Raw genomic sequence first — 13,531 nt, forward strand, 5'->3', positions numbered from 1 at the left:
CTTCCGCGCGAATATTAATCTGTCAGCATGGGCTGTGGGCAGAGCGTCAAAGAAGAGAGCAGCACCCCAGATTCAGGTGTTGCCTGCTGTGTGTCATGGCAGCTTGTCATAGGAAACTCTGCTGGAGTGCTGCTCTCCTGAGCAGAAGATTGCCTTGCTTTTATTGGACACAGTTAGTCTTGTGGAATCCAAGGCAACAGTTACCTTAGAGTGCTACTTAGTGTCTGTCTACCCTGCAGTGTTAGAGACCAGCATGCAGGCTTGAGTCTTTTTGCACGATTTTGTGTTCTAAATATGATGAGTGGTGTGGTAAGCTTTACAGTCTTTAGTTGTGAGTCATTATGGCTGGCAAGGGCATGCAACCGAATTGAAAGTTTACAACATTTAATGTTAGGCTTCCAAAAACGTAAATGTTTGATTTTGAAAAAAGGCAATGTGTTTTATTGCTGTAAATTATTAATTTATTTTATTATATTAATATCAAAATTTCAATTATAATCCTCAAATTAATAATTTGTAATTCTGAAATTAATGATTTTATACATTTTACAATTTTGTACAAAAAATACTGAAAGTTGACTTCCTAAATACTGATTTAAATATGGATATTGGCTAAGGGATTTGAAGATAAATATTTTTCTGTTATTAAGAACACATAATTGAGGTCAGGTGAGCATGGTGGCTTAAAATGGTTAATGGTTTTCTTATTCCATTTTCCAGGTCTAGAACCAAACCCAGTATCTTTAAACAGTCCTGTTTACAACTTCAGAAGAGTTCTCTGAAAACACTTCATCATGGGGATGCAAGGCCTACCCCTGGCCTGTGTAGCGGTGGCCATTCTAGTCCACCTTTCTAGTGCTGGCCTGGTAAAAAGAGTAATTAGACACAGAAGAGAATCACTGTCACCAAGCACTGAGAATTTGACGGTCCCAAGTCATGATCAGCCTGTGGTCTTCAACCATGTATACAACATCAATGTGCCATCTGGATCCCTTTGCTCTGTGGACTTGGATTCACCTGGAACAACAGAAATGAAGCCAAAATCTGAACAATCTGACCAGCACATAGAACACACCATGGATGGGGACAACCAGATTGTTTTTACACATAGGATTAACATTCCCAAGCAAGCTTGTGGCTGTGATAACCATCTGCCTGATCTGAAGGATCTTCTGAACAGACTAGAAATGCTGGAGGCAGAGGTGTCCAGTTTAAGAGAGCAATGCACCAGTGGGGCAGGCTGCTGTGGTGCTCAAGTAGCAGGTAAGGGTATGTTTAACATACAGTATGTGTAGACTGTTTGAGTTTCATGAACATCTTATTGTAAGCCATTGCGTTTTGTCATAAAAGCAACCTTTTTGTAATTGAGAATTGAGTCTTAGCATTAGGTCAAGAACAAATCAAAGATCACTAAAACTAAACTTACCACTAAAATCTTATTTTCAGGTGAAGTCACTACCAAACCCTACTGCAGTGGACGTGGAAACTATAGCAGTGAGACCTGCAGCTGTCTGTGTGAGCCTGGTTGGAAGGGATCCAACTGCTCTGAGCCAGAGTGCCAGAATTTCTGCCAGGACCAAGGCCGATGTGAGGATGGCAAGTGTGTATGCTTTGATGGCTTCGGTGGTGAGGACTGTGGAATTGAGCTGTGCCCTGTAGATTGTGGTGACAATGGGGAATGCATTGATGGGGCTTGCATCTGTGAGGAGGGCTACATTGGCGAAGACTGCAGTTTAACCAACTGCCCGAATAACTGCCTCGGCAGGGGGCGCTGTGTGGAAGACGAATGTGTTTGCGATGAGCCCTGGACTGGGTTTGACTGCTCTGAGCTCATCTGCCCCAAAGACTGCTACGATCGTGGACGCTGTGTCAACGGAACCTGCTTTTGTGATGAGGGCTTTACTGGGGAAGACTGTGGGGAGCTTACCTGTCCCAAAAACTGCAACCACCGTGGCCAGTGTGTGAATGGCCAGTGTGTCTGCAACATCGGCTACAGTGGAGAAGACTGTTCCAAGCTTACCTGTCTCAACGATTGCAGTCAGAAGGGTCACTGCTTCAATGGAAAGTGTATATGTGACCCTGGGTTCGAGGGTGCGGACTGTAGTGTTCTCTCCTGCCCTGACAATTGCAATGAAAGGGGACAATGTGTGGACGGTGAGTGTATTTGTGATGCTGGATATGAAGGGGATGACTGCTCCGAGCTTTCCTGCCCCAATAACTGCCACAGTCATGGGAGATGTGTCAACGGCAAGTGCATTTGCAAAGAGGGCTTTGCTGGAGAAGATTGCAGCATCAAGACCTGTCCCAATGACTGCCATGGGCATGGACAGTGTGTAGATGGCAAATGTATCTGCAAAGAAGGCTTCACAGGGGAGGCCTGCAGCATCAAGACCTGTCTCAATAACTGCAACGAGCGTGGACTGTGCGTGGATGGAAAATGCATTTGCGAAGAGGGATTCACTGGGGAGGACTGCAACATCATGACCTGTTTGAATGACTGCAATGATCATGGACTTTGCGTGGATGGCCAATGCGTTTGTGAAGAGGGCTTGTCTGGAGAAGACTGCAGCATCAAGACTTGTCCCAATGACTGCCATGGCCGTGGACAATGTGTGGATGGCCAATGCGTTTGTGAAGAGGGCTTTACTGGGGAAGACTGCAGCATCAAGACTTGTCCCAATGACTGCCACGGCCGTGGACAATGTGTCGATGGCCAATGCGTTTGTGAAGAGGGCTTTACTGGAGAAGACTGCAGCATCAAGACTTGTCCCAATGACTGCCATGGCCATGGACAATGTGTGGATGGCCAATGCGTTTGTGAAGAGGGCTTTACTGGCGATGACTGCAGTGAGTTGACTTGCCCCCATAACTGCCATAACAGGGGACTTTGTGTAAAAGGCCAATGTGTGTGTCACAGCGGCTTCACTGGAGAGGACTGCGGTAAAAAGACATGTCCCAACAACTGTTTGGATCATGGGTTCTGTGAAGACGGAAAGTGTGTGTGCTTTGAAGGCTACACTGGAATGGATTGTGCTGAGCTGACCTGCCCAGGAAACTGCAATGACCAGGGCCAATGTCTAAATGGAATATGCATTTGTGATTTAGGCTTCACTGGCGATGACTGCTCTGATAGTAAGTCACTACAACATATATGAAATTATTTCCTTCAACCAACATTTTGCACAGTATCAATAATGTATTTTTCAAAGCAGTGAATATCACATAAGTTTTGTGTAGAAATTAATTAAATGTCTTGTTTCAATCCATAGTCTCCCCACCCAGAGACTTGACTGTTACTGTAGTGGGCTCAGAAACAGTGGACCTCTCCTGGGTCAATGAGATGGTTGTAACCGAGTATCTTATCACCTACGTGCCTACGGCTCCTGGTGGTTTGGAGATGGAAATGCGAGTGTCAGGTGAAAAGAAGACTGCAACCATTAAAGAGCTTGAGCCTGGCATAGAGTATCTAATCAGTGTCTTTGCTATCCTGAATGGCAAAATGAGCGTTCCTGTCAGTGCCAGAATAGCCACACGTAAGTCACCCACTGTCTTGCTTGTCAGTGAACACAAAGTTGCTTACAGTAGCAATGAGTCTTTGTAATTTTGTCTTGAGTATGCAGTATTGTAAAAGCTATAATTTTCTATACCCTACTGTCAGATCTTCCTGAACCTGAGGGACTGAAATTCAAATCTGTAAAAGAGACAGCAGTGGAGGTTGAGTGGGACCCCTTGAACATTCCATTTGATGGCTGGAACCTTATCTTCAGAAACACAGTGAGTCTATAGGCATCAACAGAACAGCTTTTGTGGAATCTAGTTGATGATTTGTCACAAAACTCATTGGCCTTAACTGTTGGACCAAAAAACACATGAAGTATAAAAAGGAGCTTTCTGTTTGCAATTTATAGTATAAAATGGGAAGCTGTAAGAGCATCCAGTGGAAAATAGCTGAGTGGTGCCACTAAGCAAAAAGCTACTTTCGAGAAGTCTGTGGTTTTGTAAGACAAAACCTTGTTAGAAGCTCCTGGCAACAGCATGCGTGACCATGCACCACAAAACTGTTATTGTCTCTGAAATGTTTTATTTTCATTCCCGGGGGCTTAAGCAAACACCAAAAAAGTATCAGTATTAGAACATGCAATCCTCCCCTCCATCCCCCTTTCAAAACACAGCTTGGGAGTCTCATTCTCGCATCAATTTTAAGGATGTCAATGCCAAAATAACCCTCACTGTGACGTGAAACACTCATCCAAGTGGTATCAACTAAAAGCTTAGAGTGTTTATTCTCGGCAAGCTCTCTCGATACCCTTTAGCTCAGGGGAGTTTCACTTTGTTTTACTGAGGTTGCTTCTTTGATGGTTTGGGATGATCTTTTCAAATAAAAAGAATCCTTACAGTACCGTAACCAAAGAGACTTTATCAGACCAACTAATACAGTATACATTTCAAACTATCAGATACTAAACATTAACCAACAAAACCATTAACTTTAGATTAAATATTACATATTATAGATATTTTTTATTATAACAGATTTTATGATTTCTGTTTTCTGTTTTTGAATGACAGAAAGAAGAGGATGGAGAGATTCTGAACTCTCTTACCGCCCCTGAGACCACCTTTGAGCAGTCTGGTCTTGGACCTGGTCAAGAGTATGAGGTCAAACTGGAGGTTGTAAAGAACAACACCCGCGGACCCCCAGCCAGCAAGAACGTTGTGACAAGTAAGCAGCTGTCAACAGTAATAAAAGCTTTTTTTTAGTTTTTTTACATTGATTAAATTGTTAAGGGTCACAAAGTTCATGGAGAAAATATCAAAATTACACCTAAATGGTTGAAATTCATGCATGCACGTTTTTTAAATAAGATCTTTCTTATTTTCCATTTTCCTATTTCCTTTATCCATTTTCATGGCCAGTCAGTATAAAACAAAATTGGAAATCTGAATCACATGAAAATGTTTGTATTAGTTGAGTACTACACATTTCTGAGCTGCCCCTTTGAAATAAACAGCATATGCTGGAAAGGCCCTTTTTCCATTTATTCTTTATACCCAATTACCACTGTGGTATTTTCCCAAATACACCCTATTTTCCCTTTTCATCAATTGTATCTTTTAGAATACTCTACATTCCATATTAAACTATAAGAAGATCTATCATTAGATCTCAAAGTTTAGTGTTTGCGACCATAGTTTTTCCAAATGTCAAAAAATTCAGCATGACTCGATCTCATGCATTCTCCATTTCTTCACCTTGTGCCACATTGCACTGTGGCTGGACTAATTGACATATCGCTAAGGCCCTCCCCTCAAACGCAGATGAGCCGACGGCAGCTGAGTATAAGTATCACAGGGACCGGAACTCTGCCAACTTTAAGTCTCAGCGCCATAGAGAAGCATTGAAATATCAGAAGCTCTCATCGTTACAGTGTTTATGCTACAAAAATTGTAAAACGATGTGCCTGGGGTACTTGTTACACTGATTCCAGGTATCCTGAGAGGATGGGGAATGTAATTTATTTTATTCCATTTTCTAAACCTTATCAAGACAGAGCAAAATGTAGCCGCAGTATCCTGGTTCAACCACAATCCCAAAGAAAAAGGTTTTCACACTCTCATTAACCATTTTGATAAAATGTAATTTAATAAAAATGTTCATGTGCTCAAGCTGAATGTTAATGTCGTCATGTGCTTCAGCATATAGGTATCACTGGCAAAAAACGTTAAAGATAAATCCTAACATAGCTAACTGTTCTCACGTCTTGATCATTGCAGGTCAAAAACACACAAATGTCAGTGAATCTCCATATTAAACTGGTTAAATGTAAATTAATGTTATCTTACCCTGCCTTACATGAACAGTGTCATTTGCGATCATGACGATCGGCATCTCCCAACTGTGATCTGTTTCCGAGTTAGCGACAGTATCTAAGGGGGCGGGGCTTAGCGATAGGTCGATTGCTCAAATTATTCTCTGTGTGTGGGAGGCAGCATTTAGCATCACGAGAGGTTCTCCTCCTGTGAGATCACTGGTGCGTTTGACATGTATAAATGTGATTTTTCGATACACTACCTTCAAACTAACTTAATGCATTATGAGGAACCATTTTAATTTTTTAATGCACAATTCAGTCACTATGTATGTTTTATATTTACACTAAACATTTTATTTTATAAAATTTTTGACTTTTTTCCAAGTTTGGTTTGTTGCAGATTTACTTATTAAATTAACTTCCCAGATTTTATTGGCGATTCCATTTTTGCATTATTTATTCACTAATTCTCTATCCTAGTTGTCATATATAGAAATATAAAGTAAAAATAAGTATCTCATCGGATCGTATCTTGTTACATACTGCAGCTTTTTAAGCTCACTTGTCTGAATGAATGAAATTCCATTGCGCAGCTGTCTCATTCTCTCAATCCATCCGCAGTGATTGACGCTCCCAGCCAGGTGGATGTACGTGATGTGACGGACTCTACAGCCCTTATCACCTGGCTACAGCCTGTAGCTCATGTGGACGGTATCTCCATGTCCTATGGCCAAAACAAAGATTCCTCGGACAAGAAGACGATCGAGCTTTCCTCCATGGATACCCAGTACCATCTGTCTGAGCTGCATCCTGACACTGAGTATGAAGTGTCTCTAATGGCCCGCCGGGGAGAGACAACAAGCTTTCCTATCTATGAAACCTTCACAACAGGTTTGACAAGGCTTCTTGCAAAGTTCAACAAATCAAAATTATTTTTTAAACTTCAGTCTGCCCCAGTGATGTTGCCGCACTTAGACTTGCACTTAAGCAATTATGTTGGTCTTGGCCTTGCGTAAAACCACTCATGTACAGGAAGCATGTTGATATGTTTCAGACCTGGATCCCCCTAAGCATCTAAAGGCAGTGGAAGAGACAGATGAAAGCATTACTCTGGAGTGGATAAACAGCAAAGCAAACGTCCCCAGTTATCGCATCAAATATGGCCCGCTGTCTGGAGGGGAACATGGAGAACTGGTCCTCCGCAGTGGCCCACAAGGCATCACTCAGGCTAAAATCACCGGTGAGAGACGACACAATAATTTTTCTCATGAGATTACAGACCACATCAATTACAAACAAATTGCGGAGATTAAAACCTATGCATGAAAGGCTGAAGAGGAATAAAAGAGCCTCAGCTGCTTTTTACACTAGAGACCGGAGCAATTTTCAGTAAACCAATTTTATTTTATTACTTGAAAACCACCCCTCCACTGGTCCAAACCATTTGTATTCTCCTGAAATTAGAAATGTAATTATTAGGATTTAAAATGTTTGAAGGGTTGCTTTTGAAAAGAATTCTCAGATGATCTCTTTCCCTTTCTAGCGATAAGGAAAAATTGTATCCTGAATAGAAACTAGCTTTTTGTTTTTGCCGGATTTGAAGAATTTAACACGCTGCCCATATTTCCACAGAAGCCCATTTGTTTTTTTGTCTTGAAACATTTCCGCGAATAAGAGGGAATGAGATGCTGCCCTAAATGGCCTAAAGGACTCCATGCCTTAAACGAATTAACACCAGCGCTTGTTTCAATGTAAAAAAATTCCCAGTGAAAAAAAAAGTTGATGCTTTCTCCATCCCAGCAGCACTTCTTTTCTACACTTAGCTTTGACTCTAATTCTTTATTCTCTACAACCATGTGTTACCCCAAGTAGGGATTATCAAGACTGGGCGAAAAATATATACAAAACGGATAATAGATTCTTTGTCTGGTGCGGTTCTTTGTCCTTGGGAGGCCTGTTCCCTGTAAATAAGGCGGACGATGTGTTCAGCTAATAACGCGGTGTCTCTAGCTGGCACTCTCACACGCACACCACACTAGTTGTCTCTTTCACACAGTTATTATCTGTAATTGCCGTCACGCCTGTGATTTTATTGATAATGAGCTTCCTCTGCATTAGCCGTAATTTCATGCTGCACGGTGACCTCTGGAGTGGCCAATAGAGGCATAAGAGCGGCAAAGTGTGGGATTTGAGTGGAGGACTCTTATGAATGGGATCTGTGGGGATCTGGGAATCTCTTGTATAATGCTAAATATTGTTTCTGGCCTGTGGAGAAGCTCTTTGAAGAAAAGGATTCAATTGATATGGAACGCAGATGAAATCGAAACCGCACTGTGGCGCGTTTGAAAACAATTGCCTACCGAAGAGGTTCCAAAAACAACTGATGGTTTTAGTTTATCAGATGATTAGAGATGACTGAATTTATGGGGCTCTCTCGTAGGTCTCAGACCCGGGTCTGAATATGGAATGGGAGTAACCGCTATAAAAGACGAACGTGAGAGCTGGCCTGCAACAACCAATGCTGTAACTGGTAAGCAAATGTAAAAAATTCAAGGGGAATTTTATTTTTAAAAACACTATAGGCTCATTGTCCGTGGTGGTTATGGTCGTGACCATTACAAAATGGTCACTAACTCTTAGGGCATCATGTTAATGTATCTTGTTTATTCACTCAATATATCAAATTGTAAGTAAAATAAAAGGGATAGTTCCTCCAAAAATGAAAAATCTGTCATCATTTAATCTCCCGCTTGTAATTTCAAACCGGTATGACTTTCTTTCATTCTGTGGAACACAAAAGAAGATATTTTGAAGAATGAATCCAGCGGTACCAAATGACTTGCATTGGTTTTGTGGCTGTGCTATAGATGTGAATGGGTATCGCTGTTGTTTCTTTACCAATATTCGTGATAATATCTTCTTTTGTGTTCTACAGAAGTAAGTCAGTTTGAAATGACAAGAGGGTGAATAAATGATGACAGAATTGACATCTCTTGCATGTAAGACAACAAGCCCCGCTTTAAGGTACTCTATATAATGCTAATTTCTGATTTAATGTCCCGTCCTCTCAGTTCTTGATGCTCCTAAAGAACTTCAAGTCACTGAGACCACAGAGACCACACTGGTGCTGGTTTGGAGGAGACCGGTGGCCAAGATCGATTTCTTTAGACTTGTGTTTGTATCACCTGATGGCAAGAAAACCGAGATGGAGGTACCGGGCAGTGTCAATACCCACACCCTTGTGAACTTGAACCCAGGCATGGTGTACACCATCACCCTGATTGCCGAGAGAGGACGAATGAAGAGTGCTCCAGTCACTCTGTCAGCATCCACAGGTCAGTCCACTAATGAAATCACATAGACATAACTGTATACATACATGTCTTATATTTATGACACAGTTATATACTTTCTGCACATCACCTTTTATTTGCATTATTGCTTTCAATTTTATGAATGAAATGCTGGTTTTGAATTATGGAATATTTGACTTTACTGTAGTTCTATTAAAGGATTTATTCAGCAGGTCTCTGGGGGGTTCGAAAGAAACTGAGGAAAACATTGACTTCAGTATTTTCCCCATGACTGTCAATATTTTGCTTGGAGTTTGCTGATACTGTGGTCATTGTTCATTGAATTTGATTTAAGCAGAGAAAACATCCTTAAAGATCTAATAATATTCTTATTGTCACTGTGCCATCGTGCACTGAAAATAGATATCGGACATGTCTATTTTCAGCCCTCATCTTTAATTCCTCATTTACAGTACGTGGCTTTAAGTAAAAGCCAAAAATGGCTGATTTAGATCTTGTTTAAGTCTTTGTGGACAGGATGCTACTTCCAATCCAACATCCTGCATTTTCACCAAAATGTTTATCTTACATAACAGAGTGAGTACTTACACAGTATCAAGGACTATACGTTGTTTTACATAAGTTGTCTCCCAAGACAACAGCAATAGTCTTTCTCAAGTCACACACATACACAGAGGGAGAAAGCTTATTCATGTGATAATTGTCAGAGTGAGCCCACTCCCCTTTAGATTTGCTTGATTTGACCATAATGAACTGTGGGGCGGACTGATAAATAGAACACATGCTGAGCCGCCTGTGAAAATGTTGTCTCTGAAATCACCAGCTCTATAATCCCAATGCATTTATTTCAGTAGCCATTATCAGCCTTAGACACTGAGCACAAACACGCACATACACTTTCCTCAAATCCATTATGGAACCGGGGAGGTGGGGGGGGGAGAGATTTCTGGGTCTGGGTTTTCCTTCTGTTTGAACATCACTAAATGGTCCTCAGCACTGTTTACAAGAACTTAGCTTGAAATGCAGAAGAGTTAGGTAGAAACATGTGAGAACACCAAATGGAGGTTGAAAATGAAAGTGCACCCATAGTCTTTCAATATCTCAATGGTTTCTTCCAAACAGCAAGGGGATTAAATGGAGAGGAAATTAAAGCTTCTGTTCAAAAGCATATTCAAAGCTCTGTCATAATTTACTCACCCTCACATTGTTCCAAACTTTTACAATACATTTATTTGTTCTGCTAAACACAAAGGAAGATATTTTTGGAAGAATGACTTTATCGGAAATCAGTAACAGATATCATCCCCCATTGACTTCCATAGTATGTATTTTCCCTACTATGGTAGTGAATGAGGGGTGAGATCCTTTAAGGGATATATTTTGGGTGGGAACTTAAGAAAGATTTTCATTTCAAGGTGAACTATGCCTTCAAGTCTTCTTTTGACATGTTACAGAACAGATCTCAACAATGTCTCAGACTGATTGTAGTAAAATCTAAATATGTTTTCTTAAATCTTAAAGTGAGTTTTAGCTATTTTAATCCATTTTTATTAGTCTATAGAATGTCACAAGATCTATGAATTATAACTGGAAGCTCCATTAAATCTCCTGAGCTTTATGAAAGTGAAACATCTGAACAATACCGTTTTCCTTTGGGCATGCACCCTCAACAAAAGGAGTATGATTTTTTAAACTGAGCTAAAGAACATCAAACGTGTTGTATTGTGAGATGGTTTGAAGGTCATGTATGTCTAAAAGCACATACAATGATCTATCCAGATGGCCAAATAATGCTGGTCATGTATGCAACAAAGGCTTTAACCAAACACCCTAGAGGTGTTTGCGTCTTGCATTGCTATTGCGGTGATAAACCCATGCTTTTGAATCTCCTCCCATTCTCATCTGCATGCAGTGAAGGCCATTTCCCAGGCACTTCTTCTCGAAATACATTTATCCACTAAACCAAATTAACCAATTTCCCCAAATCTCAGTTCACATGAATGACGTGGAATGATCAATGAGTTGTTGTTGCTGTTTGACAGCTTTGAATTGTTTCAATCTCCAGATTTAAAAAGCAACAACTGGCCCTAATGCTTGGGAAGGTCATTCACTTCATTTCCATTGTCTCTCACCCTATTTGCACGCCACATTTCTGCCCACTTGAATGTGCATGGAGAGGATAATGGTTGCCCACCGCGCATCTCCTAGCTATCTGCCCCCTCTTTGCCTGTGAATGCTGACAATGCACAATAATGTTCAATTATAGGTTGCGCTGCATGGCTGCCTCCCATGTTTGAAGTGTTCTGCGTACCGCTGCTCAGGCAGGCTAGGCAGAACCTTCAAGAATTAATGGCTTTTCTCTGGGTCATTAATACCAAAGCTGTTTCAGCAAACTGGAGTTAGGTGCTCGGCTGTTAATGAGTTTCAAGAGATGCGAGTGCAAATTTGTTTGTTTGCCATTACAACTTTCGTAAAGTTGTTACTTAAAGCTATTCCACTGCGAGGGCAGATGTTTCTCTTCCGTTTGGAACAGATGGAGATGAATTTGTTAAGAGGTTCATTATTGCTCACTATGTGAAATTGTTAACTTTTTCTAATATGTGTGCAACAGCTGAAATGGAAATGGTGCCGTGTTGGTTTTGAATATAATTGTCTTTTTCCCTTCAGAAGGTGTCATTACGTTAGGCTTAAACCAACGAAGAAGATTGTCTCTCTTGAATTCCGAAACCCTCAAGGAATAACTATGGAATTACCCATGATGCTTTTGCTTGCTGGAACCGATGTTCAGTTTCCTGCCTATTTAAATATATTTTGATCTTTTATCATCCAGATGAGGAGAAGCCTCAGTTGGGAAACATCACCATCTCCGACGTATCTTGGGACAGCTTCAGCGTGTCATGGGACGTGGAAGGAAAAGAGTTTGATGGCTTCCTGGTTGAAGTCTCTGACCCTGATGGCCTGTCAGATGGCCAGACCACCACTCTTTCAGGCCAGGAATTCAGCCTGGCTGTTAATGACCTCTCCCCTAGTACTTTCTACAGGGTCGCTCTTCGTGGCATGTTCAAGGAAGATGTAGTTGACCCTGTCTTTGCTGAAGCCATCACAGGTACCTTTGCTTGGACCACCTGAGTCCTCTCTGGTATCAAATGCTGCATCTTAGGCAGCAAGCTAACATCTTATCTCATTTAATGAACAGTTCATGTCATACTAACTCCCTTTTTTTTTGCTTAGTTTGAACCAGCTTTTTTTCTTCATTTGTTGCCTTTATGGGTTCGTTTTCTCTCTTCATCGTCTGTCATCCAGTGCTGAAACTTACTTTGTACTTTTCACATATTTCTTATATTTTCCACCATTAATGAAATAGGTGTTATCAAAATATTGAGAACTCCAGCCCCATTAAAGAGGTGTATAAAGATCTTTCATAATGAAACGTTATGATTTTATTACCTCAGAATGAGCTATTTCTATCTACATGCACAGCAGGTCCCCTCGCATGTAATTCACCATGTTGTGTCAGCCGCCGTAGAGCTTCGAAAGGGAAGGGTGGATTAAGCCGTTTGTTTGCAATCCACAACCTCACCTCTGGGTGCCGCTAGATTTCACTGACGGGTCCTTTAACACTTAACATCTGATTCTTTCAAGGGATAGTTCACCCAAAAATGAAAAATTATATAGATAGTTTATAGATACTATATAACTATTACTTCAACCATGCATAGCACTACAAGCAAACAAGGCATTTGTTTCAAGTCGGCAGTGGTGTATTTTGAGAAAAATTTACACGCCTCCCCTCTGCTTAATTATATGTTCAAGCATACTGATACTCGGAGCACACCTGCACGCCATCAAACGCACGTCTGTATAATCACCAGCAAAGCCTGCAGGTGCGGCATATCACCCCTGTCTGTCATCACCACTAAATTTGTGAGTTAACAGCGACAACAAAGCAAATTTTGCTTTTGAACATTTGACAATTTAATTTAGCTTATTTAGATTTTTGCTATGTTGCGTTTAGACTTCAAGAATACCAGACAATGACTGTTGCAAACAAACATTTATTAGGTACAAACCACAGTTTTGCCCCTCCCCAGGGCAACAGCGAATAGAGAGGCTGGCTGAGCTGGGGCGTACTGCCATGGAAGTGATCCTGAAGAGTTTTTGTCGCCGCTTGTGAAGAATCTCTTCAGTATGCACGCCCAGTTTTGTGACCCTGCGCTACTTCTCATTCTTATTCCTCACTTTCACACATATTCTTGGCGTTTATCAGTCAGCGGCTGCAGGGGCCACAGTCATCAGCGTTTCTCAAGTCTGCATGCAAATAGGCAGAGGAGCCGGAGAGCTTATCGGACTTCTGTTAACCCCTCGTCTATCCACGTGTCACGCGATTCACAATGAACTCTTGCT

The 13,531-nt window shown here is 41.2% G+C and overlaps 1 protein-coding gene across 1 annotated transcript in view; it reads left to right on the top strand.

Annotated features, from left to right (window-relative positions):
- The window catches only part of tncb (tenascin Cb), a 29,767-nt gene that overhangs the window by 8,029 nt on the left and 8,207 nt on the right, over window positions 1-13,531 (top strand). Inside the window, exons 2-11 of the mRNA XM_079472475.1 lie at window positions 721-1,263; window positions 1,447-3,132; window positions 3,270-3,533; window positions 3,659-3,774; window positions 4,570-4,723; window positions 6,435-6,704; window positions 6,868-7,053; window positions 8,254-8,343; window positions 8,885-9,148; window positions 11,958-12,233. Of these exons, the coding sequence (XP_079328601.1) occupies window positions 795-1,263; window positions 1,447-3,132; window positions 3,270-3,533; window positions 3,659-3,774; window positions 4,570-4,723; window positions 6,435-6,704; window positions 6,868-7,053; window positions 8,254-8,343; window positions 8,885-9,148; window positions 11,958-12,233 (3,775 nt within the window). The 5' untranslated portion in view covers window positions 721-794. The remainder of the gene's footprint in view (window positions 1-720; window positions 1,264-1,446; window positions 3,133-3,269; window positions 3,534-3,658; window positions 3,775-4,569; window positions 4,724-6,434; window positions 6,705-6,867; window positions 7,054-8,253; window positions 8,344-8,884; window positions 9,149-11,957; window positions 12,234-13,531) is intronic.

Source organism: Barbatula barbatula (genome assembly GCF_947034865.1).
Source record: "Barbatula barbatula genome assembly, chromosome: 2".
Taxonomy (NCBI): domain Eukaryota; kingdom Metazoa; phylum Chordata; class Actinopteri; order Cypriniformes; family Nemacheilidae; genus Barbatula; species Barbatula barbatula.